This window comes from Idiotropiscis lumnitzeri, chromosome 14, assembly GCF_059441095.1.
Source record: "Idiotropiscis lumnitzeri isolate Australia: NSW breed Sydney's pygmy pipehorse chromosome 14, RoL_Ilum_1.0, whole genome shotgun sequence".
Classification (NCBI taxonomy): Eukaryota; Metazoa; Chordata; class Actinopteri; order Syngnathiformes; family Syngnathidae; genus Idiotropiscis; species Idiotropiscis lumnitzeri.
Genome location: NC_142404.1, coordinates 18,652,309 through 18,676,338, shown reverse-complemented (window position 1 = coordinate 18,676,338; position 24,030 = coordinate 18,652,309). Strand labels below are relative to the sequence as shown.

At 42.0% G+C, this 24,030-nt stretch overlaps 2 protein-coding genes across 2 annotated transcripts; one reads left to right on the top strand and one right to left on the bottom strand.

The window, feature by feature from the left end:
* The first annotated feature begins 1,517 nt into the window (after positions 1–1,517).
* Positions 1,518–8,241, top strand: slc40a1 (solute carrier family 40 member 1). Its single transcript, XM_088314530.1, has 8 exons — positions 1,518–1,872; positions 1,961–2,028; positions 2,792–2,951; positions 4,141–4,256; positions 5,048–5,174; positions 5,322–5,570; positions 6,028–6,666; positions 7,119–8,241. The coding sequence occupies exons 1-8, from the start codon at positions 1,839–1,841 to the stop codon at positions 7,430–7,432; spliced, it is 1,707 nt and encodes a 568-aa protein (XP_088170656.1). The 5' UTR covers positions 1,518–1,838; the 3' UTR covers positions 7,433–8,241.
* Positions 8,242–12,118: 3,877 nt separating this feature from the next.
* On the bottom strand, positions 12,119–23,581 carry wdr75 (WD repeat domain 75). The gene is made up of 21 exons (XM_088314529.1): positions 23,354–23,581; positions 22,675–22,804; positions 22,307–22,372; positions 21,819–21,909; positions 21,339–21,463; positions 20,938–21,008; positions 20,737–20,853; positions 20,566–20,654; positions 19,911–20,069; positions 19,665–19,724; positions 19,359–19,474; positions 19,100–19,275; positions 18,499–18,659; positions 17,427–17,607; positions 15,745–15,839; positions 15,560–15,655; positions 14,549–14,718; positions 14,400–14,459; positions 13,652–13,798; positions 13,486–13,577; positions 12,119–12,802 (listed from the first exon to the last, which is right to left on the bottom strand). The coding sequence occupies exons 1-21, from the start codon at positions 23,437–23,439 to the stop codon at positions 12,574–12,576; spliced, it is 2,517 nt and encodes an 838-aa protein (XP_088170655.1). The 5' UTR covers positions 23,440–23,581; the 3' UTR covers positions 12,119–12,573.
* Positions 23,582–24,030: the final 449 nt, after the last annotated feature.

Here is a 24,030-nt window from a genome sequence, read left to right as displayed (position 1 = left end):
AACATGCAATTTGTACAAAAATGACAGTTGTTCCACAATGTTGTACTCAACTGTATCGATCAATTCATCTGGTGGACCGATTTACCATTGGGAGCTGCAGTGTGTCACCAAAACAACCATGTAAGCTTTGCATAATGAGCTGTATATGATGTATTGATCTCAAACAGCTGTTAAATGTTGACCATGTTTCTTCTTGGAAAGCAGGGTGAACATTTTCAAATGAAAAGCAGACGCACAATGACCTTTTCATGGTTATTTGCGGCCGTGCACGCATCAAGGACGTGACCATGTTATGTTCCAAATGTGAGGAAGGAAAGAAAATTCAGTTGTGCCGTTTTGGTCACCCGGGTGGTGCATCTTCTCTGGTTGGGATTTGACAACCTCCCCCCAAGCACTTAATCCTTCTTTACGTTGGGCTTTAGGGTGTGTCAGTGTGTTTTTGACAGCGAGACAATGCAAGTCACGATAATTGCTGACACACTGGCCACTAATAGCATTGCTTGGTCACGTGGATGGCCCAGTTTGACCAGTCCTTTACTCTAATATTCTGCCCAGTCTTGACCAGGGTTGTGCAAAGTAAGCATATTCATTATTGACAGGCTTGTAATGGCAGTTGCATTTATTTAGTTGTCCCCCCCCCCAAGACCAGAATTGGTTGATTAAAATGGAGATATGCATTACACATTTGTTATATTTTAATTGTACGTTATCAAATAATTGGTTAATTGATTTCCATATGGATGGCTTTACCATTAATATTTTGATCAAATAATTTGTTAATTCATTACAATTATTTGTAATAAATGTAATTATTATCAATATAAAGATGATACTTTACAATTAATGATTTATTATATGGGGGAGTCAATACGTTCTAATTTTCCCTAACCGACATTTGCTGTTACCAGCTGGTGTTTGTTGAAAGATAAGGCACATGGGGGGGGTTACTATTAAGTATACACTTGACCGAGGGAGAAAAAGTTAAATCAATCTTTGCAGTTAAGTCCACACAACAGCATGTTTGGTTACTCCATTCCTGCAAACCAACAAAATGAGGTATTGTTTATTGTATTACGATTCCCACATGATCTTGCCCCACCAAAGTCACTCCATGAAGCCCCAAGGAAAGTTTGAAAAAAAAAATCAGCACGAATTTCTTTCGGAACAAGACGGCACAAAAAAAGTCTCAAGGAGCCTTTGCCGAGACTGCTATTTTGGTTTGAAGCAAAAATTTTAGCTAAATTGGTTGGAAATTTGAAAAAAAAAAAAAGAACAGCAGCTGCATAGCGACATCGATACAAACACCTTATGGTGATGCGTTCATGAAAATAAAGTTCAATCACCACGAGTATGTAATTTTAATAGAAAAAAAAACAAACAAAAGAGAAGGATAATAAGCTCAGTTCTTAACATGACTGGAGTAGAACAGAAACGTCACGTGACGCCCAGGTGGCTCACGTGACAGGAGGAGGTGGAAGCAGGGGGTGGGTTCGGGTGGGGGTGGAGAAGGCTTAAATCCGAGCTGGACGTAAACACAGCAGCAGCAGCGGCAGCAATAGCGTAAGAGAGACGCTCACAGCCCAGTGACGTTTGGGAGACAACAACGCCAAAACGCAAACATCTTTCGGCTGCTAAGTCAACGCCGCTCGCCCCCTAATTGAGACATTTCTCTCCGACTTCAGCTACAGTGATAGCTAAGTTTGGAGAGGAGAACAACGAGAGCAAGAGACGTCGCCTGCAATTTTTGTTGCTCCCTTTTTTGTGCTCTTATTGTTGTCGAGCTCAGTAACGTCAGGAAAAAAAGCTTTTTGCGTTTCTTCCATAACCAAATTTTAAACATGGAAAATTCTCGAGCCAAGAAGACATGCTGTGGTAAGTGTCATATGACTGTTATTGTACCCCCGTATTATTTTTTAAATGAATTCCTCTCTTGTATATTTGTCCCTCCCCCCCTTTGCAGAATACCTTCAAGAATTCTTCACTTCAGCAAAATTCCTAATCTATTTGGGACATGCTCTGTCCACTTGGGTAAGTGAACCCATTTCATTTTAAAGTGCTAGAGTATCATGTTTGGGATAATGTGGTTATTACGTCTGCCTCACTGTTAATAGGTTCTGAGTTTGAATTCTCGACCTCCACATGACAAAAACAAGCACATCGCTTTTCATTGAAGACTAAATTGTCCTTTCGTGCAAATGTGAATTTGTGTGGGGGATGTTAGTTGCCTGGCAATCAATCCAAAACAAGTCTCTCTCACCAGAAGTCAATATTTAGTGTAATTGAAGACTGTGCAACCTTTTTGAAACAAACAGCTACTTCTTGGGTGCTAATTAAGGCGAAGGACTTCCAGTTTGATACCCACTTCTGAAATAACTAATTGGCTGAAATGACTTTAAACATTGTTGTTATTACTATGTTATTATTAATAAACTAATGATATTCACTTATTTGAAGACACTATCACACTAAGGATTTAGAAAGTTAGAATTAGAAAACACTATTTCTATACATGTTTGCCAGTCTGTTTATTATTATTATTTTTCAAATGATCATATCTACAACTGGCTCCAGCACAATGGAAATAAACTCTTGGATGACCATGTTATAACATTATAAGCGTCCAGAAACATGTCTTTTTAAAAATTCATAACGGCTCACTCAGACGCATTTCCTCAAACAGGCTGCAAACGAAACTTTGAGATGGCCACTCCAGAGACTTTGCAATTTGTATACAAGCCATTGAAAATCACCGTAGGCCTCCTTTAACACACGCTTCGGTTTCAACTTGCAGGGTGACCGAATGTGGAACTTTGCCGTGGCCGTGTTTCTGGTGGAGCTGTACGGCAACAGCTTGCTGCTCACGGCCGTGTACGGGCTGGTGGTGGCCGGCTCCGTCCTGCTGCTTGGGGCCATCATTGGCGACTGGGTGGACAGGAATCCCAGACTCAAAGGTGAGGCATATTTTTTGGAACGGATTTTATGTTTGTGTATTTGGAACGAGTCACACAATCCCCAGTATTCGGTTCAGTTCGGTATGTGTTCACTGTTAGGAAAATTAATTATGCCTTGTTTAGTCCGATTAAAACCAGAAAAAGCAGTCTGACATTTGACACATTATTGTGACAGTCTGAGGTTAAAAGGTGAGATTCTGTCTGCAAGAGAGGAGCAACTAGTAGTTCCGACATGCTTTTCATTTATTTGTCAAAGTTATTCATTAACAAATGCTAAACACAAGTAGTTATTCACTGTCCTTAAACTGCCGTGGACTTTTGTGCATACCGTGCAAAAAAAGTGAAATTGATCAAATATAATTGTAAAAATGTCTCCAAAAAATTGAACTCTTCCTTTAGTGCTGAAGAAAGATTTAACTTTTGCAACCACATGATATAGCAACTGTATCAAGTGAAGCACTAAAACAGCTTCAAGCAAACTGCAACTGCACATGTTTTTTTCCCCTTCTTTGCTCACGAGCCGTTTGTACCCTTGACTCATTTACTGCCATTGACGGATATGGAAGTCAAAAAGGACATTCATTTTACCTGGGTTGGCAGTGAATGAGTTAAGGTATGGGCCTTCAGTAGGGATATTTTTTTTTTTTTGCACACAAACCACACAATGGTTTTGCACTTTTTAACTGGAAGAGGCAAACAACGATATTACTGAGGTGCAAAAAAAAAAAAAAAAAAAAAAATCAATGACTTGTCTTATTTAGGGGAAGCAAGCCACCAGTTGCATAAAAGCTGTGTACTGTATAAAAGTACCGTAAATACAAAGACAAAAAAGAATATTGTACCCACTGTGTCACTTGGAGGCTCTTTTTTTCTGCATCCGGTACATACCACAGCTCATCTTGATTCCCTGTAGGTCACAAAGCTCTATTTGAGGTTGTTGATTAAAACATCAAAAAAACAAAAAAACAAGTTTTATGATTTCTTGAGCTATATTTACTTCAGTAGTACGTCTATTAGGAGGGCCGTCTGTTTTGGTTATAAAACAATTCCACGTTTGGCAAAGACTGAAGGCACTCGGGTGGATCGGGGTGCAATAAAATCATCGGGGAAAAAAAAGCGCAGCGGAAGCCGCGGAACAAACTATTTGGTCACGTCTGTCCCTAATGGCCGTTTTTTTGCGCACCCGCAGTGGCCCAGATGTCGTTGATCGTCCAGAACAGTTGCGTGATGGTGTGCGGGATTATCCTCATGGTGGTTTTCCGATTCAAAGAGCAGCTCGTGGAGGCCTACAACGGATGGTTGCTGGTAAGACGCTCAAATTCTGGCGATGTGATCTCTCTGGAAGCTTTTGCTTTGACCTTTCACCTCAAGTGCAACAGCCCGCCCGACCCACCGCTTGCTCCTCGCTAACTGATAATGGACTTCCACGTCGGTATTATTTTTGACCTTTTGAAAAGTAGCCACTGGTATTCAGCATGAAAGAATTATTTGCGCATGTAAATGTAGACTGAAGAGAACAAAAATTGTCAATCACTGCCTCCCGGCAAGCTTTTTTTGAATAACAGAGCTTGTGTCCTGAGCAAAGCAACAAAAGCAGCCTTGCTAGTGCCAAAGGCATGTTTAGACTTGTTGAACGACTCTTGAGGGTCTTTGCGACGGGCCGTGCAAGTCAACGGGTTCATCAAGGCCGGTCAGATGACAGTGAAATGCGGCCAGGCCTGTTGATGCATTTTTGTTGTTGCTATTCTGACCAGACAGCAGCAACAGCGGCAGCTGTGTTGGGTGGCGGCCGACACAAGAGAAACAAAGTCAGCACGGGTCCTTCGCCCCAAAGTCTTCCATATATTTTCATATTTATGGCTGTTAATTAGGCACTTGTTGGCCATGACTGTAGTGGACTTTATTTGTCAAGACTTTTGGGGTCGGGCTTGAATGAATTAACACCATATCTATTCATTTTAGAATAGAATAGAATAGAATAGAAATCCCTTTTATGTACAACTCTCTTCTCAGTGGTTTTACCAAATGTCCAACACTTTTATTTGAACTCTCTCTGTCGCGCAATATGAGACGAGCTTTCCTTCTTTCTTTTCCAGACCACCTGCTACATTCTGGTGATCAGCATTGCCAACATGGCCAACCTGGCCAGCACGGCGATGTCCATCACCATCCAGCGGGACTGGGTGGTGGTTGTGGCAGGCCAGGACAGCAGCAAGTTGGCAGGTCAGTGTTTGCGCTCACAAATGTGGACTTCGCGTGATCCTTTATCACGTCCGTGTCAGACTTTGAACCCCCGTTTGTTCTCCTGTTTTACATTTGATGTCGGGATCTCGTAAGCAAGTGCAATACGCTTTTCCACTCATAAACCAGATATGAATGCCACGGTGCGGATTATCGATCAGCTGACCAACATCCTGGCCCCCATGCTGGTAGGCCAGATCATGGCCTTCGGCTCGCACTTCATTGGCTGCGGTTTCATCTCGGGCTGGAACCTGTTCTCCATGTTTATGGAGTACATGCTGCTGTGGAAGGTCTACCAGAAGACGCCGGCGCTGGCCATCAAAGCCGGCCAGAAGGAGCAGCACGAGCTGGAGCTCAAACAACTCAGCCTTGTGAAAGGTATCTAGAACCACAACATTTGGGGCATTTTGCCGATTAAAAGTTGGTTCAAGTACGAGTCCTGGAATTCGCGCCACTTGGTGAAACTGCCATCAGGGGCTCGTTTAGGGTACTACTCTGGGAATTTGCTCAAGATGGCTAACGTCCTGTTTAATATCCATTTGTTTGAACGGTTGTTTGGCTCTAATGTGTCCTTCTCTTGCCAAAAGTCAGTTTCGGTTCATTGAAGACTAACAAGAAATTAGCTGGCATAGGCTCCACCTCAACTGCGACTAGGTGTGTAAATGCTACAGTATTGAAACCAAAAATTGCGACATGCCAAGACATGAACCTGTGTCCCCTCTGAAATGGCTTCTGACAGATATGTTTATGCACCTTGGGATCACGGACTTCCATGTTCAATGCGGTCCGATTGTAGTTGCAGTCACCCTTGGTAATCCCCAGGTCTGTTTTGCAGAATCCGAGACAGGCCAAAGTCCGGAGGAGTCCTCTCAACCTCTAATGAACGCAATCTTACCGACGGTGAAGACGGAGGCCCCTAAAGAGCGAGGCTGCTGCTACCAGGTGACCGAGCCCCTGCGCACCTTCAAGGCCGGCTGGGAGGCGTACTACAACCAGAGCATCTTCTTCGCCGGCATGTCGCTGGCCTTCCTCTACATGACCGTGCTGGGATTCGACTGCATCACCACCGGCTACGCCTATACGCAGGGCCTCAACGGCTCCATCCTCAGCCTCTTGATGGGCGCCTCGGCCGTGTCGGGCATCTGCGGCACGGTCGCCTTCACATGGGTCCGAAAGAAGTGCGGCCTGATCCGGACCGGCTTCATCTCCGGCGTGGCGCAGCTCTCTTGCCTCATGCTGTGCGTTTTCTCCGTCTTCGCTCCCGGGAGCCCCCTGGATCTCAGTGTTTCACCCTTCCAGGACATCTACTCCCACCTTGTCGGGGAGAAGCCGCTGCCCGAGGCCGAGCACCTCATCGGCAGCCTTTCTGTCGAGAACGTGACCGCCACCAGTGCACCGACTGAAGAGCTACCCAGCCTCAAGTCCTACATGTCTGTTAGTTTTCTGTTTGCTGGCGTCATTGCTGCGAGGGTCGGTGAGTAACTGCTTCATCTTTGTTTGACGATATTAAAATGTTACTTTTTCAAAGGCTCACTGTCAAGTTTGGAGAAAATTAAATAATTTTTAAGTACGCCTTATAGTCCGAAAAACACATGAGCACATTAAGTTACAAGCTTGGTGACCGAATGAATGAAACTCTTAGTCGAGGTGCCTCTCTATATATTCTATCATCTGCTTTAGACGAGGCCCCAATCCGATTCCATTTGTGTTTCGCCTCTTTCCACTGTGCCGCTCAAGAGTAATAAATTGGAACTGTGTCACTTGTGACCCAAGCGGCCTTTTTGCACACATCCCTGGTGACTGTACCGCACGTCAGTGCAATAACATTCAACCCTTGATGCCAATAATAATTTCCGTTCGCCGAGCTGCAAAGTCATCGTAAAATGACTCCGTGGTGACTTCTGACCCGCTTTTCCTCCCGTCCAGGCTTGTGGTCCTTTGATCTAACGGTGACTCAGCTGATCCAGGAGAACGTGATCGAGTCAGAGCGAGGTGTGATCAACGGCGTCCAGAACTCCATGAATTACCTCTTGGACCTGCTGCACTTCATCATGGTGATCCTGGCGCCCAACCCGGAGGCCTTCGGCTTGCTGGTCATCATCTCCGTGTCCTTCGTGGCGGCGGGCCACATCATGTACTTTTACTTCGCCTTCAAGAGTCTCGGCCATCGTCTGTTCCTCTGCTGCTCGCCGGAGCAGAAGGTAGAAACGGATGACAGCCCCTCGCCGACCAATGTCTAGCTGCCTTTCACATGGGCCACCCTTGGTACATCCATCAAGCTTGGTATATATACACAGCAAATATATATCTTCTACAGCCTACGTTACTAACGACTTCACATGTAGCCAGTTGAGTGCGAAAGCTTGCGTTGAAGCCCTAGCAAAGAGTCGGTCGGGAGCTGAGCGGTTGAGTACTAATCTAAATGTTAGATTAGGCGCAGCTTTCTCTTAACCCTCCTGTAATGGTCGTCCTCCTTGCTACATCAGAAATATTCATGGGCTAACGTGACTTGTGACATGTTTAACCACAAAAAAAAAAAAAAAAGGTTAGTTGGACCTGCCCAAAAATGGAGGTCAATTTGACCTGCAAAATAATTGGAAGGTCACTTTTATTTTTCGGACTATAAACCAGTTTTTGGTGAATGACAGTGAGGATTAATTGTTCTCTAAACGGCCTTATGCTCCTCTTATATTGCCTGTCAAATTGACCCAGATGAAAAAAGTACATGCATTTTTTAAAATATTTTTGGTGCTGGAACATGAAGCGGGGTGCATTGACCCAGTTTAATTATTTGATCAAAAACAAAATCTCAAACTTGTTTTCTTTTCTTTTGTTTTTTTTTAATGATTAAACATGAAGTAGGTTGCATTGACCCTAGAACGAAAACCTAACCAGAGGGTTAACACGTTCAACAATGCAGTGATGATGCTTCAAGCAACTTTCATCGTCCCGTGTTAGCTCACAGGTTGGGATATATATATATATATATATATATATATATATATATAAATATATATATATATATATATATATATATATGTATATACATATATATAATCTTTGTTTTTTTTAAGTACTCAACCAAACTATCTCAATAACAGCAACACCGGGATCCCGAGTCCTTTTTCTTTTTCTTTTGTGGTTAAAGGGTTACGCAAAGGACTATTTATTCAGGAAAATGTCAGCAATATTGTGCTTAACCGGGGAGAACTAAAAACAGCCGCGACAATAGCTCTCAGTTACCAAAGTCCAGGTTCATACGTGTGGTGTGAAAGGAAGAAGAGAGGGAAATCCGCTGATGTGTCTTGAAGCATTCCAAACAGCTATCTTTGCATCAGGTGACAAAAAAAAAAAACAACTACGGCTATCTTTTACTAAGGCTATACTAATGTCATTGTCATTTCTGTTTACTTGTTATTCTAACCACCCCATTGAGATTTGTTGCAGTTCTTCTAGGTGGACTTTTCTTTTCTCACTCGCCTCCCCCATTCGTAATTGTTTCACGCCAGCACTTTACATGATTGACATCTGTCATGACATCTAATGTTTGATCAGGCGTTTGTTTTTGCACAAGACTCAAGTCCACAGGTTTGAGGTGTGGCTGGAAAAAGTGCAGAACGACGTTCCGTAACGGTCCCTGTGAGGTCTGAATGTAGGCCATGTTTAGCTTGGCAATGCCCCAAGGTGTCTTCAGGATGCAGGAGTTGCAGTTTCTCCAACTGGGGGAGAACCTCAAAACACGTATGCGTGCCATTTTTACTTGAAGTACAGCTTGATTGGTGAAAATGGCCAAAGCATCTCAGCAAGGCAAAAAAAAAAACACTTGGTGACTTATTGTAATTTATGACGGCCGCTCAACACAGAGTGGCTGGCCACCCACGAAAAATAAGCTAGTCTTGGCTTGGTTACGGTGTGGGAGGGCGACACCACATGTAGAAGAAAGCAAGGCCATTTTTTTTCCTGTTGGGAGTGTCCAAGTTGTGCAACGAAGTGCAAACTTGCCTTAAGAACGCAGCTTGGTTTTCCAGTTTCTTACCAGACTTTAATTCCAAATCGCTGTAAGCTCGTCAGGATGATTGCAAAAGGCCATACAAATATTCTATGTCGGTAACATTTAATGCCAGTCAGAATCTATATATCAAAGTGCAAAAATGTTTGAAAAAAAATGTCATTGTGAGTTTTGAATGTTTTTATATTCCTTGTGTTGTCAAATTGTTGTGATTTCCGATATATGCATGAACCTGACACTGTTTTGTCTATTGATAATGTGTTTCATTGAATCAGAGAAATTAGTTGTTTTTTTGTTTTTTTTTAATGGATCACTCCATAAATTGAGGGAACTGTTTGTAATGCAAGAGGCATCTAAAATAAAGGACCTTCATTTCTATAGGAGGTGTTGAGTATTTTATATACGGTGCTGAATTGTGTTGAAGGGATTCTGGGCTTTGCAGTCTGCCTTGCACATTCCTCCTGTCACAGAATCCTTTTTGTTCAAAGTGGCGTAAGAGTTTCTGTCTGAGGTGTGCGTGTTGGGGGGGGGGCAATGGATTTTGATGTCACTGGTAGTAAGTAGGGCGGCTCACATGACTCCCTTTCATGTAGCTGGAAACTTGGGAAAATACCTAAAAATAGGCCTTCCACTGCAGTTACATGAAAGGTGGGTGGATGTGTTGATCAAAACGGGAGGGACGCATTTAAAGGGAAAAGGTCTCGAGGTTAATAAGATTAGGACGAGACACTACATTTAGGCTAACTGTGTATCTTTGTGAAAATGCCCAAGTCACTAACTTCACCAACTGAAGTGAAATTTGGTGGTGCTTCACGACCAATGCCTTAATTTGAACAGGAAGTTGGGCATTTTGGTTTGAAATCTGAACGGTGACGAGCTGTACATTTCACACCTAGGCCTTCAGTGAAGTCCCGCTTGAATACATCCCCCTTTATAATAGCATAATTTATAGCTGGACAAATAATATACAAAAAACACACTTACTCAGTACTGAGTTGGGTGTTGGACAACCTAGCTTCTCTTGAAAAGTTGGTCTTGAAAATGCCTATCAAGTGTATCCGGAATTAAATCCACACTTTTCCCTCCTTTGGCCATTGTGGTTAAAAAAAAGCAAGAGTATATTTTAGATTTTCGAAAGGTCGCCAGTTATGACTTTCCGGTGTGTTGACTGCGCATAGCGCTGCCCCCTCACGAGTGAGTATCCAATCACAAGACCCGTTCATCATTTTAGGTTCAACTCTAACCAACTGGTGCTCTGATTGGCTATCGCAACTGTCTATCAACTCTGAAAACTGGCTGGCTGAATTCCAATGGGATAAAAACTCTCACCTAAAAATACATCACTAGGATATAATATGACATAAATGTGAAGAATATGATTATTTTTCTTGATGCCAGAGAAGATGGAGCATGGCATTAATGTTTTCAATTTATTTATTTTTAACTATGGACTGCATACATCATGGGCCGCTTCCTTAACTGTTTTCCAGCCACTTGTATGACAGAATGAATTTGTTTTTGACACACGTTAATTGATACATAATGACTACAGTGAACCTGAGAAATATGACCTCATAAAGGTTTAGTTTGTCATTTAATGCAACAGTGAACTATCTACTCGAGGGACTAAATCGTAAAGTGAGCATCTGGAGCATCAAGATAAGCTTTATAATTCTTTGGTCATTTGTCACGCCTCATTACGCACACTAAATTGTGGAAAGTGCCACCGCTGCACCACAGGTCACATTCCGATAATTGAATTTATTGGATGCTTATTGGCATCTTGAAATTTGAAAACATTTATCAAATTGGAAATTTCTGCAAATTACCGAAAACAAAACTGAATATGTTGGCAAATTTAGAATGTCAGTTACTCAGTGAAATTGGTTTTATTAGGTAAACTCATCGAGCCTTTTTCGTTTCACATTTTCAATGTTGTTCGCATGACAATTTATGTTCAACCTAAAAAAAAAAAAACTGGACTGGCTGGCTTATTGCTCTTGTACTGCCTCCACCCATTTAAACCTCATTCTGCATTTCCAATAAAAGTCAATGTCTATCAAAAAAAAAAAACTCCAAATGTAAACTTCTCAGTTTATCTACTACATTGTTGTTCATTTGTTTGTAATCGTATCCCCTGCAAAACTGTGAGACACGAAGTGGCATATGTATCCGCCTCACTGTGTGACTCAGCAGCAAAAAAAAAAAAAAAAAAAAAAAAAAAAAAAAAAAAAGTCTTTTTGTCTTAAGTAACACTTTTCAAAGTCCTAAGACTGCAGTTTCATAAGATCACGTTTTGGTCCCGGATTCAGATAAGATGTGACTTTCATCAGCAGTTTTCATTTCCCTCCTTGGCAGGTCGTTGAGGCTAGCAAGAAAACAAAATGATCCACCGCATAATTTACAAGTTTAATCGTGTATCTATCTAACAATGTCAAGGTTTGGTACGCTTCTCTTCTCTGTCCGGTGGTCAAAGTGGCTCAACTTATATTTCCTTATTGCACACAGCTGTTCATTGACGGTGAACTACCACTCTGCTGGTAAGCTTCACATTTTTTTTCTATTTTTCTCTCAATCCACGACGGAGGACTTTGTATGGGTGTACTGTAGACTCATTCACCTTTTTTTTTTGCCTGATTGAGCAAGCTTTTAATTGGTGCGCTCTAATCAGCCGCGGTATCACATCCAATAAGACTTGTGATGTCACCATCAAGTTTAATGTCTTCTTCGCAGCCTCCCTCGCCACAATGAAATATGGAAAGAACTTTATCCAAGCATGCTCTCAAGCCTTACATTTTTTTTTTAAAAGAATAAAGACTTCCACCTGAAGACGGACTTATCTGCCATGTTTATCTTGCCTTCTTGTCTGTAGACATTGACCCCTTACAATTCCAAGAAATATCAAGTAAGAGGCACGTGCTGTTGTAAAGTGTATTGTTAAACGAAGAAAAGAATGATGCTATTGAGAGAATTATTGTATCATGATGTCACAGAACATTAAAAAATGCCATTTTACTGCAAATTGTGATGCAAGAAAGAATAATTCCATTCCCCCAAAACGGCTGCTTTAAACCAAAATGGCAGACCTGCCGTTCAATTTCGGCGGTCACTCAAATGATACTTTCTCATGTGTCCTTTTATGAAATACATGTCCACCTAATTTCATTCAGATTGGTCAAATTGGTGGCCGGGATGATTTTTGGCAAAAGAGCACCAGTGAGGGAATTCGCTAAAAATGGAAGCGTCGAACAAAAATGGTCAACTTTTTGTGAATTCAGCCTGTGAGACAACAGCTGCTGCTCACATTTATTGTAAAATAGTCCCAATAAAAATGTCAATTCCGTAACTTGAAAGTTATCTTTCCGTTTTTGCTCAGTGGTCCAGGAGGTCACTCAGCCATCCGCGCTCCATTTTTTTCACTCGTCTCATTTCTCTGGCCTGCGCTCTCGTCATCGCTTGTGCAGCGGGCTCGGCCGCCTCGCTCGCTTCCTTCGACGGCCGCTTGGCTCGAACAGCGCCAGTTTCCATTTCTTGCTCCTCGTCGGAGGAGTCCTCTTCCTCTTTCTCACTCTCCATTTCCTCCTCGACCTCTTTTGTTTTACTAAAGGGCATGAAAACAATGAAAAGGGGCTTCAGCGTGACTCAGCCATTTTTCACCAAAAACATTTTTTCATGCAACGTGACCCATTTGAGAAAAAAAAAACTGCAGAAGTTGTTTGGTCTGCTTGTGCAATTTTCTGAGCGCCAACAAACGAAAACAACTGCGTTAGCTCACCCCCCTTCATTTAAAAATTGTGTTGGACCAAGCTTAGGATTGTTTTACCGAGTAGAAATATTTGGATAAAACTATTTAAAATTTCCAAACATCCAACAATTCTAAGAAAGTAGTAACAAGCAAAAGTACTACAGCTAACAAATACCAGTTAGTAATTATTGCTAGAAAAAAAAGTTACTCGCTAGCGCTAACATCTACCAGTTTCTAGCTGGTGCTAACAAATAATTACTAGCTAGGGCCAACATAAAACATTCACTAACTAGCACTAACATTAAACTTATAGTTGCTAGTTAACACTAACAACTGATGGTTTACTAGCTAGTGGTAACGATAAGTTACTCGCTAGTGGTAACGTTACATGAAATGTATACTTTTTATTTCAATTATTTTTCCTGGGGAAAAATGAAAAAAAAAAAACGTCGACGTCTTCTAGCGGGGAAAAAAATAAACTTGTATGCTCAAGTACTCGTGTAGTAACAAAGTACTGGGTTGGGAGTGTGTGTACTGACCTGGAGTCAGTGATTGAGATGAGCAGCGACTGCACAAACATGGAGCAGAGGAACGTGGCGGCAGGGAGGACGTGGGCGGGGGACTGTAGAAGCTGGAAAACAAAAAAGATTCAAATCAAATCAGAGTATTGTGACACCTGCGCCTAATTGTTCTTCCAAAGCCGACCTCCTTCATGGAAGCGGATCCCTGTGGAACCTGCACTCTCGCTGCGGCGTGGGGACGATCTGGTTGGCCGAGATTGCCTCCTCCTTGCCGCTGTTGGCCCAGCAAAAGGTGGAACGGCGTCATGGCAACGGTGTCGTCAATGGCGAGCTAGGAAGAGATCGGATGTACATGATCAATACATCAATTCGGGAGGTTGAAAAGACAGGCAAAATGCTAATGGGTCAATATGACCCGGTGCACGTTTAATCAACAACACAGGAACGGATCGTCTGCATTTTTGCTCAATTCAATGAGGACATTTTATTAATGTTGCGCAACCAGGTAACACGATGTTAGAATTTGAACAAATATTTAATAAAACAGCAAAAAAAAAAAAAAAGGAAAAAAGAGGAGGGGGGGGGGCATTTTTTGTTGTTTACTTGGTTAATACAACCGCACACGTTTTTTGTTAAAATTGAGAAAAGAAATAATAAAAATAAAAACAAAACATACTGCAGGTCAAAGTTAACAGTTGAACAAAAAAAATTAATGAAGCGTCTGTTCTTTTCTTCATACTATTTGTATGATTATATATTCATTTTAAGGAGATTGCACAGGCCACAAAGGCCCATGAACATTTGTGTTCCAAAAAAAAAAAAAACATGACTACTGAGTTCTTGCACTGCTGTACTGCCATAAAATGCAGTGAAAGGGACATCAATGTTTACAGTATTGTTGCCAAAGACACCCAACGCCATATAGACTGTACCTGTTTATTCGAAGCCATCAGTTGTTTCTCCTGTGCCTTGGTGATAAACGTCATGAGGTCCTACATAGCAAGAGTACGTGTCACGTTCAATCAATTACAGCCTCACGTAAAAGATAAACACACTCTGAAAATCGTGTTTGCCCGCCCACCTTCCGCTGGCTGAGGAAGTACAGCTGAGATCGGTTGAGCCATTGGCAGCTCTCGTCGGAGCTTTCCAGCATGGCGTCCCTCGGGGAGAAGGCGGCTCGGGTCACCTTTCCCGTACACACGGCCTTTTGGCAAAACAGCGGCCGTGGCTCGCAGGGCTTAAAAACAAACACTGGGCAGAAGAAGGAAATGAATTACATTCATCCAACTGGCAACGGTCCCGTTTTTAAAATAAAGAGGTCAGCTTGGACCAGAAATGGATTTTATTGAATTTTAGCTATTTTAAAATAGTGAAAATAGCGTGAGTCCAAATACAAACATAAATAAGCTGCCGCACTTGCTTGAACTTAATTTAAATTTGAGAATTGATGGAAAAGTGCTGCAAAGTTACTTCAGTTTCCTCATTCTGCGGAAGCTGTGTGGCGTAATTGTCGCCTCAATTTAACATCGGGGTGTTTTGTTTTTTTTAGACAATGAGTGAAAATATTAAAATTCACTGGATTAAGTTGGTTACTTTGTTTAAACTTAAGCTTTGCAACGCTTCCTTGCTTCCCTGATTGTGCGTCACGGAGATAATTAAGTTAGTTAGTTAGCTCGTTGGTTTATTTATTGCATCACTCATTGCTTTTGAGCTTTAGGAAGCCGTTTGTGAATATGTTGCCGGGCAGACGTTTGCTTTTGTGATGTTTTCAACGGAGGGGACTTCACGTTTATCGCAGACTTTGAAATACTCAGCATTGTGTTTGTGTCTTAATCAACGCCAGCGTTAAATAATCGATTGAATGTACTTTTTTTAGGTGGTATCATGTTTGACGTAAAAGATATACCACAACTTGAGAAAAAGCATCAAACAAGCTGCTTTTTTTTTTTTTTAACTTCTTGTAAAGTTGTAATTTGATAGCATGAGGATTCCACCCAACAGTGACATATTATATATTTAAAAAAAAAAAAAAGAATTAAACAGGCTGTCAATCAACAAATGTAACTCGGGGGTTAACAAATTTCAAGCTTACAGTCAGTAGATTCGTCCAGACTGCAGAACGCTGCCATGTTCTCAGACAGCGGGTCAGACAAGAGCAAGCTGACGTCCATGGAGGTGCTCCACTCCACTAGTAGAAAGAGGACAGGAACAAACGCCATGAGCAACATTCCGTCCAGTACGTACACCGTACGTGCTTTATCGTCATAAGAACTTTACGCGAGCACGTGAGGAGATTCCAACAGCAGAGCAGGTTCTTCGTCGTTGTCCCCAGCAAGTATTTGGAGCAGCTCAATCGGCCGAAACAAAGATTCCTGGTCGAAAAAAAAGGAGAAAAAGTGCCGTTAGTTTTTTTTTGTTTCTTTTGGTGCGTGATTTAAGACTCCTAAGCCAGCTTCACACATTTTTTAAAGGATTATCTTGTTTTGTTTTTTTTTCACCCACGCCGTGAAGGCTTTCAACACGCATGCCAGACGTGAACACCCACAAAGATGATTAGATGCCAAATTTGAAAAAAAATACCTCAAGCTAATCAAGGGGTTAGAACCTGTGCACCTCAAAAGCGGGCGGGCTACGTGTCTTGATTATCGGGGCTAAATTGAGCATTTTTCAAAATCAGCAAAGGTCTGTTTGATATTTTCTTCTGAGAAAGTTACAACAGACGTTCATTGTTCATTTTCACCATAAAGTGGTTGTTGATTGTGGCAGAAAAGCTACAAAATATTCTTATCTGTTGCAGAAGGGTGTTTGGTGATTTTGTTATTCGATGGACGATGTGCGAACAAAGGATGCTCATCAGCTAGATTTAGCGCATGACTTTCCAGATGGCTGCGCACGGCACTTTTTTTTTTTTTGGAGAACTTAATGGCCTATATTGCAAGAAAATGTGCTAGCAGGCAATTTTTTGGGTGGTTACATTTCCACCTGCTTGAGGTACCGCTGTCAGTTGGCTGTGCCGACACACCACCTGTTGATTTCAGCAAAGCGCTTGTGATGTTGACGCCAAGACTCGCGATTGCCGTTTGATGGACTTCACTCACTCACACACACACACAAGAAAAAAAAATTAAAAATGGTACGTGTGCACCTCCCTTCGTGCATCACGAGGCTGGGGCCTCTGCGCCGAGCAGCTGAGCTCAGCATTATTCAATATTTGAGCGTTTCACAATGAGTCAGGAGACGGTTGCTTCTGAGGTCAAGCAATTCGGCCGGCTCAACACATCCATAGGCAGGCGGTGATTATACAAGACGGTGCTGCTGGCAGCTGTCAAAACAGTGGAAAGTATTTTTTTCCCCTTCCTTACTTCAAGAAATAAATCCTTGGCAGATCTCAAAAGAAACTTTCATATTATTTGAGGGTTTTTTTCGCCAAGTGCTTTTTCAAGTACCGGTTTTATTTAGTCCAGCGCTAATTTGATTGTTGTTGTTGTTTGGTTTTATAATCGAAAAGTGGCAGAAATGAAAAAGAAATCCTCATAACCTCTCTTCATAACTCATTTCCCAAAAGTCACTTTTGACTTCATTCCAGGAATCATTCAAACCGACATGAGACCCCAAAAAAAAAGGACCTGACCATGTCAAAGATGCAACAGTAGACCTCTTACTGATGAAAACACTGAACTCCGAGGTTCTGAAACTAATGGACTGTGATGCCAACAGCTTCAGGTGTGGAGAAAGAGTTAAGCAACGGTTGGCACGTCGTTATTAAAAAGCGAATAGTAATGGACGTGTTGTCGGCTGGCTCTCTACAACAGGAACATATTTACGACTGAGCACAGTGATGTCTCAAGGGCTCCTTTGGTTGCCATGACAGCAGCGAGCTGGCAACGCAACAATCTGGGGCACAATTCCCACACTCAACTATAAACATACCCACATTTTTTTTTTTTTTTTAATCTGACCTGATATCACCCGGCGGCTGGGACAACGTGGTCAAGAGCTCCCAATTGGCCGGGCTCCACAAAGTCACCACCTCCTGGAAGCCGACGGCGAGCAGGGAGCTGTCGGCTGAGAAGCAGCAGCACTGAGGCGCCAGGCTGTGGTAAGAGCCCACAAAGTCGCACGCCCACATTGGACCTGTGTCTGGATCAGTTAGTCCCATCATGAGAAAAAAGCAAGAGAGAGAATATCAACATAAATGGATAACAGCAGAATACGATCAATCATTTTGCTGAGAATGATAATCAACATCTTGTAATGGAAAATTGGAGCCAAAAGACATAAAACCAAGCTTCTTGTTTGTGTGTTAAACTCTCCTGTTATGTGCCTGGTCAAACTGCCCTGTTTATAAAAAAAAAAAAAAAAAAAAATGCGTATCATAACGTTAATATGTTAATAAAGGATGACATTTTTTTTTTATGTTATGACATTTTGTACCTATTAAACAATCAATGGGTCAAATTGACCAGGAATGTTATTGCTGTTGCTGGCAGCCAACGGTAAAAAGAGAGTAAAGGTGCCGTAAAAGAGGCTTTGCAATCATTTTGAATATCCTTAACCCCCTGCGGATTGCTGCGGGTCAAATTGACCCATTCTAATATTAAAAACAAATAACAAATGAGCAGGTCACATTTTCACAAAGTTGTAAGCTGAGTTCAGAATGACATAAGCAATTTCAAATCGGATTTCTTCGTGTTCTGACAATTTGGGATCATTAAAACATGTACGGGTCAAACTGACCCACATACTTGCTGTTCCTGTGAACGCTTGTCTTGCCCTTTCTTGAAATTGGAAGTAATAGACGGGCAAAGGTGTACCAAGGAGGTTTTGCACCCATTTATAATACATTGAACCTTCCTGTTCTGGGTCAAATTAACCCATTTTAATAGAAGCAAAAAAGAAAATGTCTTTTTTTTTTTTTTTAATTTCCAATATTTTTGCAAGATATAATCTTTCTGTGTCAATTTGCCCCGTCCACACGATGTAGTAACTACACTAAGAGTTATGCCTCAGACTTTGGACCGGCCATCTCACCTTGCGTGTGGGTGGGGGGCACCGTCTGCTGCCAGGCTTTGAAGTGTCCATCCTTACTGGCTGAGACCAGTAGAGCGCTGTGGTGATCCGCGGCCGCGCCGAAGCACATGGCCGTAATCCTGGCCTCGTGGGGGGCTGAGATGGTTGTGTCCAGCACAAAACTGCAAATGATAAGGCAATAATTGCACATTTCTGCTCCCCTTATTAACCCTCTTGTGTCACTGTCGGGTCAAATTGACCCAGTCACTCATAAGAAACACAATTGAAAGTATTTTTAAGTTCAAAACTATTCATTATAATTTGTTTAATTAATATGTCGAATTAACACTGACTCAGGGAAAGCGGAGATTATCTTTTCGATTTTTAATTTCACAAAGTTGTACACGGAAAAAGATTTTCCTCTTAGCTTAGAGAGATAACACACTAATGATGACTATTAAAGTTTATTGGGATTTGTGCAATTTGTGACAGATTGGCATAATAAAACATACTTGCGGATCATCTTGACCCAGGATTATTATTGCTGTACCTGAGAGAGCAACATAACAGCGGCGCCAATTTGACCAAGGAGGCAATTGTGTGCTGAACGTCATTGGGTTACCTTTGCGTTTGTTGGTCAAATGTCCACAGTTTCAAATGAAGCTCCAACTCGGCAGCTTTCAGTTTCCTCTCTTCAACCGTCGCCAGCCGATCTCCGGAGTCATCGAAAGCAGCCCTCACCACTTCAAACTGCTGCAATCCCAGCTCATGGATGTACTCTTGCTGCACGATGTCCAACTACAGGAAGAAAAGACGTGAAGACAATCTGACAAATTATGAGTGAATGAATGAGTGGTCGAGCGACTGCGGAAAATGCTTACGTTGAAAAGCAGCTTATCCCTTTGAAGGGAGTAAAACTGCAAGTGGCCTGGCTTCCCGTTCAGGACAAGCGCTTTGCTGCGAGGGTCCACCATCAAGTCTGTGGTGATGCTTTCTTCTGCGCACAGATGCAAACAACGCGTGAAGCTAAAGATTTTTTTCTTTTATTATGACATGAATAAGGAATGATAAAAAGGGGCGTTCATCGCTGCTTGAAGCCAAATCTAATTGATCTCAATGGAAAATATGGTCTGCTGTCCAACTGGGAGTCACCATTAACAATGCATCTTCTTCAGTTAGTTACTCACCATTGACGAGGCCTTGAATGACGGCAGACACTTTGACGGGGCTCTCGATAATTGTGACTTCTGGAAAAGGGGAAAACACACAGTTAACCACGACTAACAATCCTTTACACTCATGAATAGGTTTTAAAAAGAAAGGTCAGTGAAAGAACACTTCTTTTAAACACGCTTTCTGAAATATTTTGCTTGACTTTTGAACGGTCCAACATAATTAGAGCAACTTTAAAGACCAAACGCAAAATGTCTTACTGTTATCTGCGTGTGAGGTGCAGAACAGCGAGCCATCAGGTGAGACGGTGACGTGTGTGATTGCGGCTCCGAGTCGAGGAAGAAAGTCCCGCCGGCTCTCCTGACCGTATTTCCACTGGACGAGCACAGACTCCACACCCCCACTCAGCAGGTTGGTACCTGCTCATGAAAAATAATACAAATAAAAAATTTCAAAATTCCCAAACACATATTGTAAATTAGGGATGATTAACTAAAATTATGGCGAAGGGCCGCCATTTTTCATCAGCGCAACTGAGGGACCAGATAGGCCGACCCACTTCCTACCCAGATGTTTGACCAAAACGCCATTTTAATTATGGACAAAATACATCAATATGTTTTTTTTCTTCTTTTTTTTTAATTGAACCAAGGTAGATTGGGGTACATTTTATTTTTCATAATACATTTCTTGTGCATGTAAAAAAGATCCAGCCTTTGCAACCCAGTAATGTATGCCATCTACTGGTGAATGATGGTATTGCACCTATTTAATACATTGTAATAAATGGTCATCCATTACCCAAGCCGCACATAAATATATATTCATATATATGAGTGTGGCCCGTGGGCCGCCAGAATGCACATCACATCCCTGCTGCAAATGGATCTGGGTGGAAGGAGTCATGCAGCGTACCTTCCGGAGTGAAACACAGCGAGTTGACAGCGCTGTGATGCCAGTGTAGTGTTGAATATGTGTACTCCTTCTTGTGGTTGAAGTTTCTCCTAGATGAGCAATACAAAAATGAATAAAACATAAACAACCATCTATACACCAAAATTAGCGTTATAATCGTACGCGACTCACCACAAGCGAATCTTCCCATCCTCGTGCCCGGTGGAAATGACGTCATCCGTTGGGTGACAGGTGACGCACGTGAAAGTGTTGTTGCCACCCTTATTGCTGACTTGTTTCAGGGAAAAGCTTTTGAGAACACAGCAAAGAAAGTCAGACAGTAGACACGCAAAGAGGTGCTCATCATGACACAGTTAAGTAAAAGTAGCTCACCTGAATGCCTCCTGCTTCCTGAAGAAAAAGACCACCAAACGCAAACCCTTGACGGAGGCAACATACTCCCCCTGTGACGACAAAGAGTTTTGGACAATGGATCATACAAGTCTGCACACCTGTATTAAATGCACCATTTTTGTTTTTGCTTTCTACATGCCTGTGATGTAGTATGTCACTTTTTGGGTTTTTTTTTTTTTGCTTTGATAAGTCTAATAAAATGTTTCTTTTACACGCCCAAGTTACAAGTGTTTTATAATTCTTCATGTTTATGGTATTTTGATGAAAGCAAGTCACACATGTTTTTGATACACCTAGAAATTGCTTGTAATAGTTCACTAAAATGCATGATGTGTCTTTTTGTGGCCGTTCAAAATGTCTGAAAGAAGCAGCGTACACACCCCTCTGCCAAAGGCGATGGATTCTGGATTGGCGCTGACGTCTGATAGCACGTCCAAAGTTTCGAGATTCTCCACTTGCTGGTCTCCACTCTGAGGCAGATGTAGCGCCACGAGTTGGAACAGTTCTACGTGCACACACATACAACACAAACTTGTGACCTTTTACCTCATTTCTGCCTCGCAAACAGTGATGAGTTCACTGTATTGTTGGTTTGTCTCTGGCACACTCTAGTGGTGAAAAAAAGAGACCTGAAATGTACTGACTGTGTGCGTGCATGTCTGTGGTCCTGTTCAATTTCCAATAAGGGTTCGAGATTTTTCATGCGTCCAGTTACATAACGCATGTCATGTCGATTAATGAAACTTGTGTTTTTTTCTAATGTTCCAGGGGGCGCTACTGAGCAAGGATTTTTATATTTATCGATTTATTTTTTATCGGCTGGTGAGGGAGACATGTTGTGCATCTGAAGAATCGCCTACCTTTTGCCTTGTCAGGGACGACAATGAAGACAACTCCTTTGTGGTGTGCAGAGGCGTAGATGGCATAAATTGGCTGTCCAACAAAGTAAGACTGGAAGAGAACAGAAATCAGTCAAGAGTCAAGAAAACAGGGGGTCAATTATTTTGCATTTTATCATTGTAATGGTTCATGAAATTTGAAGGCGGACCATGGCCATATAAATAAAATTGGCTAACAAAGTTTTGCAAATACAGTACATCGAATTTTGTGTCAATCTGTAAAACTGGTGTTGGAAGCACTACTGATGGAATTCCCCAAAAGGCTACCGCAAACCAAAATGGCAGATTTCCTGTTCAATTTCCCCAAATGGCTTTTTGGGTGTATTCTGTTCTTGAAGAGATGACATCCCAATTACACTTAGGTTGGTGAAACTTGTGTCAGGGGGCTATTTCTTTCCTTCTGAGAGAAGATGACCCGAAATATACGTCTTCTGGTTCCATTTCGCTACCTTAATGAGGATACCATCTGCAAAGTCCCAGACCCGGACCGTGCCATCTGTAGAGCAAGAATAGACCTGGAACAACAACACAAGTTGCACAATTATAATGAATAATTAATAATCCAAACAGCATCTTAAGTCTCCTGCTTTGTTGCAGGTCAGTAGTAGGTTTTCCACTTTACATATTCCATGGAAATGGTTCATTTCATAGAGTTGCACATTTGAAATGTTTCAGTTTCAGAGTTAATTCATTAAATATTGATATAAACGTATTAAAAAGACACTCGAGAACAGTTTTAAGGCTAAGTTGGACTGCTAAGGAAGCATAACATGTGCCAAAAATGACTTTTGAATCAATATGTCACTGTTGATCATACCTGTAGGTGGTTTGAGGGCTTGAGCAACACACCCGTGACCAGGTCGGTGTGTCCCTGCAGCTCCTGAACACACTCCTCTGTGGCCGTGCTGTACACCTTCACACACTCGCCGGAGGCGCACAGGAGGAACCTGTAGTGACCAAACAGTATTTCGCTGATGACCAGTGGTAATGCAAAGCAATGGAATGGAACGGAATGTCTGTAAATGTTCACTCTACAATGTTACTTTCATGAGACAGGGTTGGCTTAAAAAAAAACAAGCCTGTTTCAGCGAACAAGTAGCAGTGACCAAAGTGTAACAAACGTAGTAATCGCTGGGGTATTTTAACAAAAACATGGATGGAAGCTGGTGCACTGCAGGAGACACAAACGCCCTAAAAACGAGCCAATAACAATAAATATACTGTCAAAATATCATTTTCCCCCCACGATGCTTGGGGCTATTTTGACCAAATTATGCCGGGGACATGTTATTAAGACATTTGGGAAGTTTTGAATTGTTAAACATACATATGGACATTACATGCGTGTTATTTATTTTGCGCTCCTTCGCAAAGCGTTTTACAGAGACGTGTAATGCTAATTGCTAGCCCCGGCATGAATGTAATACTTGACAACTGTGATGGTTGTTCGCCTCCGCACGCGGACCGCGATAGAAGTTGGAGCAACATGCACTTACTTGGAGTCGGTTGTGACAACAGGCGTTCGAAAGTTAATTTTACTGCCACCACGGTGAACCACGCGGATATTTCCCTGTTCCACCATGTTTTCGCTGTGGGTTCAACTTTGACCCGCTGAGCTGATCGTCAAACTAATGAAAATGCGCAACAGCGCCACCAACAGCATTGGAGGTCTTTGGGTAAATTAATTCCTTCCACGAGCCGCATCTCTTCATCAGAGACATACTGGAGTACATCACAGCTTTCTTCGGGCGAGTACCCGTAGAAAAGAAAACCCACGCAGCCAAGGGGAGAACATACCACGGCCACATAGAAAGGCCGGATTCAAACTCAGGAGCTCTCGTGTATTTGCTCACCGGTTGGGCACCGCGCCGCTGCTCAAATACATGCAGCCATGATCAACTTTGGCAAAATAGCAGCGAAGTCGATACGTGTGTTTAAAAAAAAAGTTAAACGAACTAATCCTCAATTAAAATTTAATTACCGTTTAGAGTTGTTTTTACCTTCTATCTAAATCTGTTTTGATATTATTGAATAAAGAACTTTACTGCACACAAATGTTTTCCCTCTTTTACTAGCTTGCATAATGCCTATATTGGGAAGAAAAAACAGCTCATGCAACCAAAACAATGTTTATGTAATGTAATAATTATTACACTGAAATTAATATCCTCAT

Bases quoted from the DNA above. Each gene is read 5' to 3' on its own strand.
- slc40a1 (XM_088314530.1), top strand. From the start codon at position 1,839: ATGGAAAATTCTCGAGCCAAGAAGACATGCTGTG. The intron at 1,873-1,960 runs GTAAGTGTCATA...CCCCCTTTGCAG, and splicing joins AGCCAAGAAGACATGCTGTG to AATACCTTCAAGAATTCTTC. The intron at 5,175-5,321 runs GTCAGTGTTTGC...CTCATAAACCAG, and splicing joins GGACAGCAGCAAGTTGGCAG to ATATGAATGCCACGGTGCGG.
- wdr75 (XM_088314529.1), bottom strand. From the start codon at position 23,439: ATGGTGGAACAGGGAAATATCCGCGTGGTTCACCGTGGTGGCAGTAAA. The intron at 22,805-23,353 runs GTAAGTGCATGT...TGGTCACTACAG, and splicing joins GTTGTCACAACCGACTCCAA to GTTCCTCCTGTGCGCCTCCG. The intron at 17,608-18,498 runs GTGAGATGGCCG...TAACTGATCCAG, and splicing joins GCCCCCCACCCACACGCAAG to ACACAGGTCCAATGTGGGCG.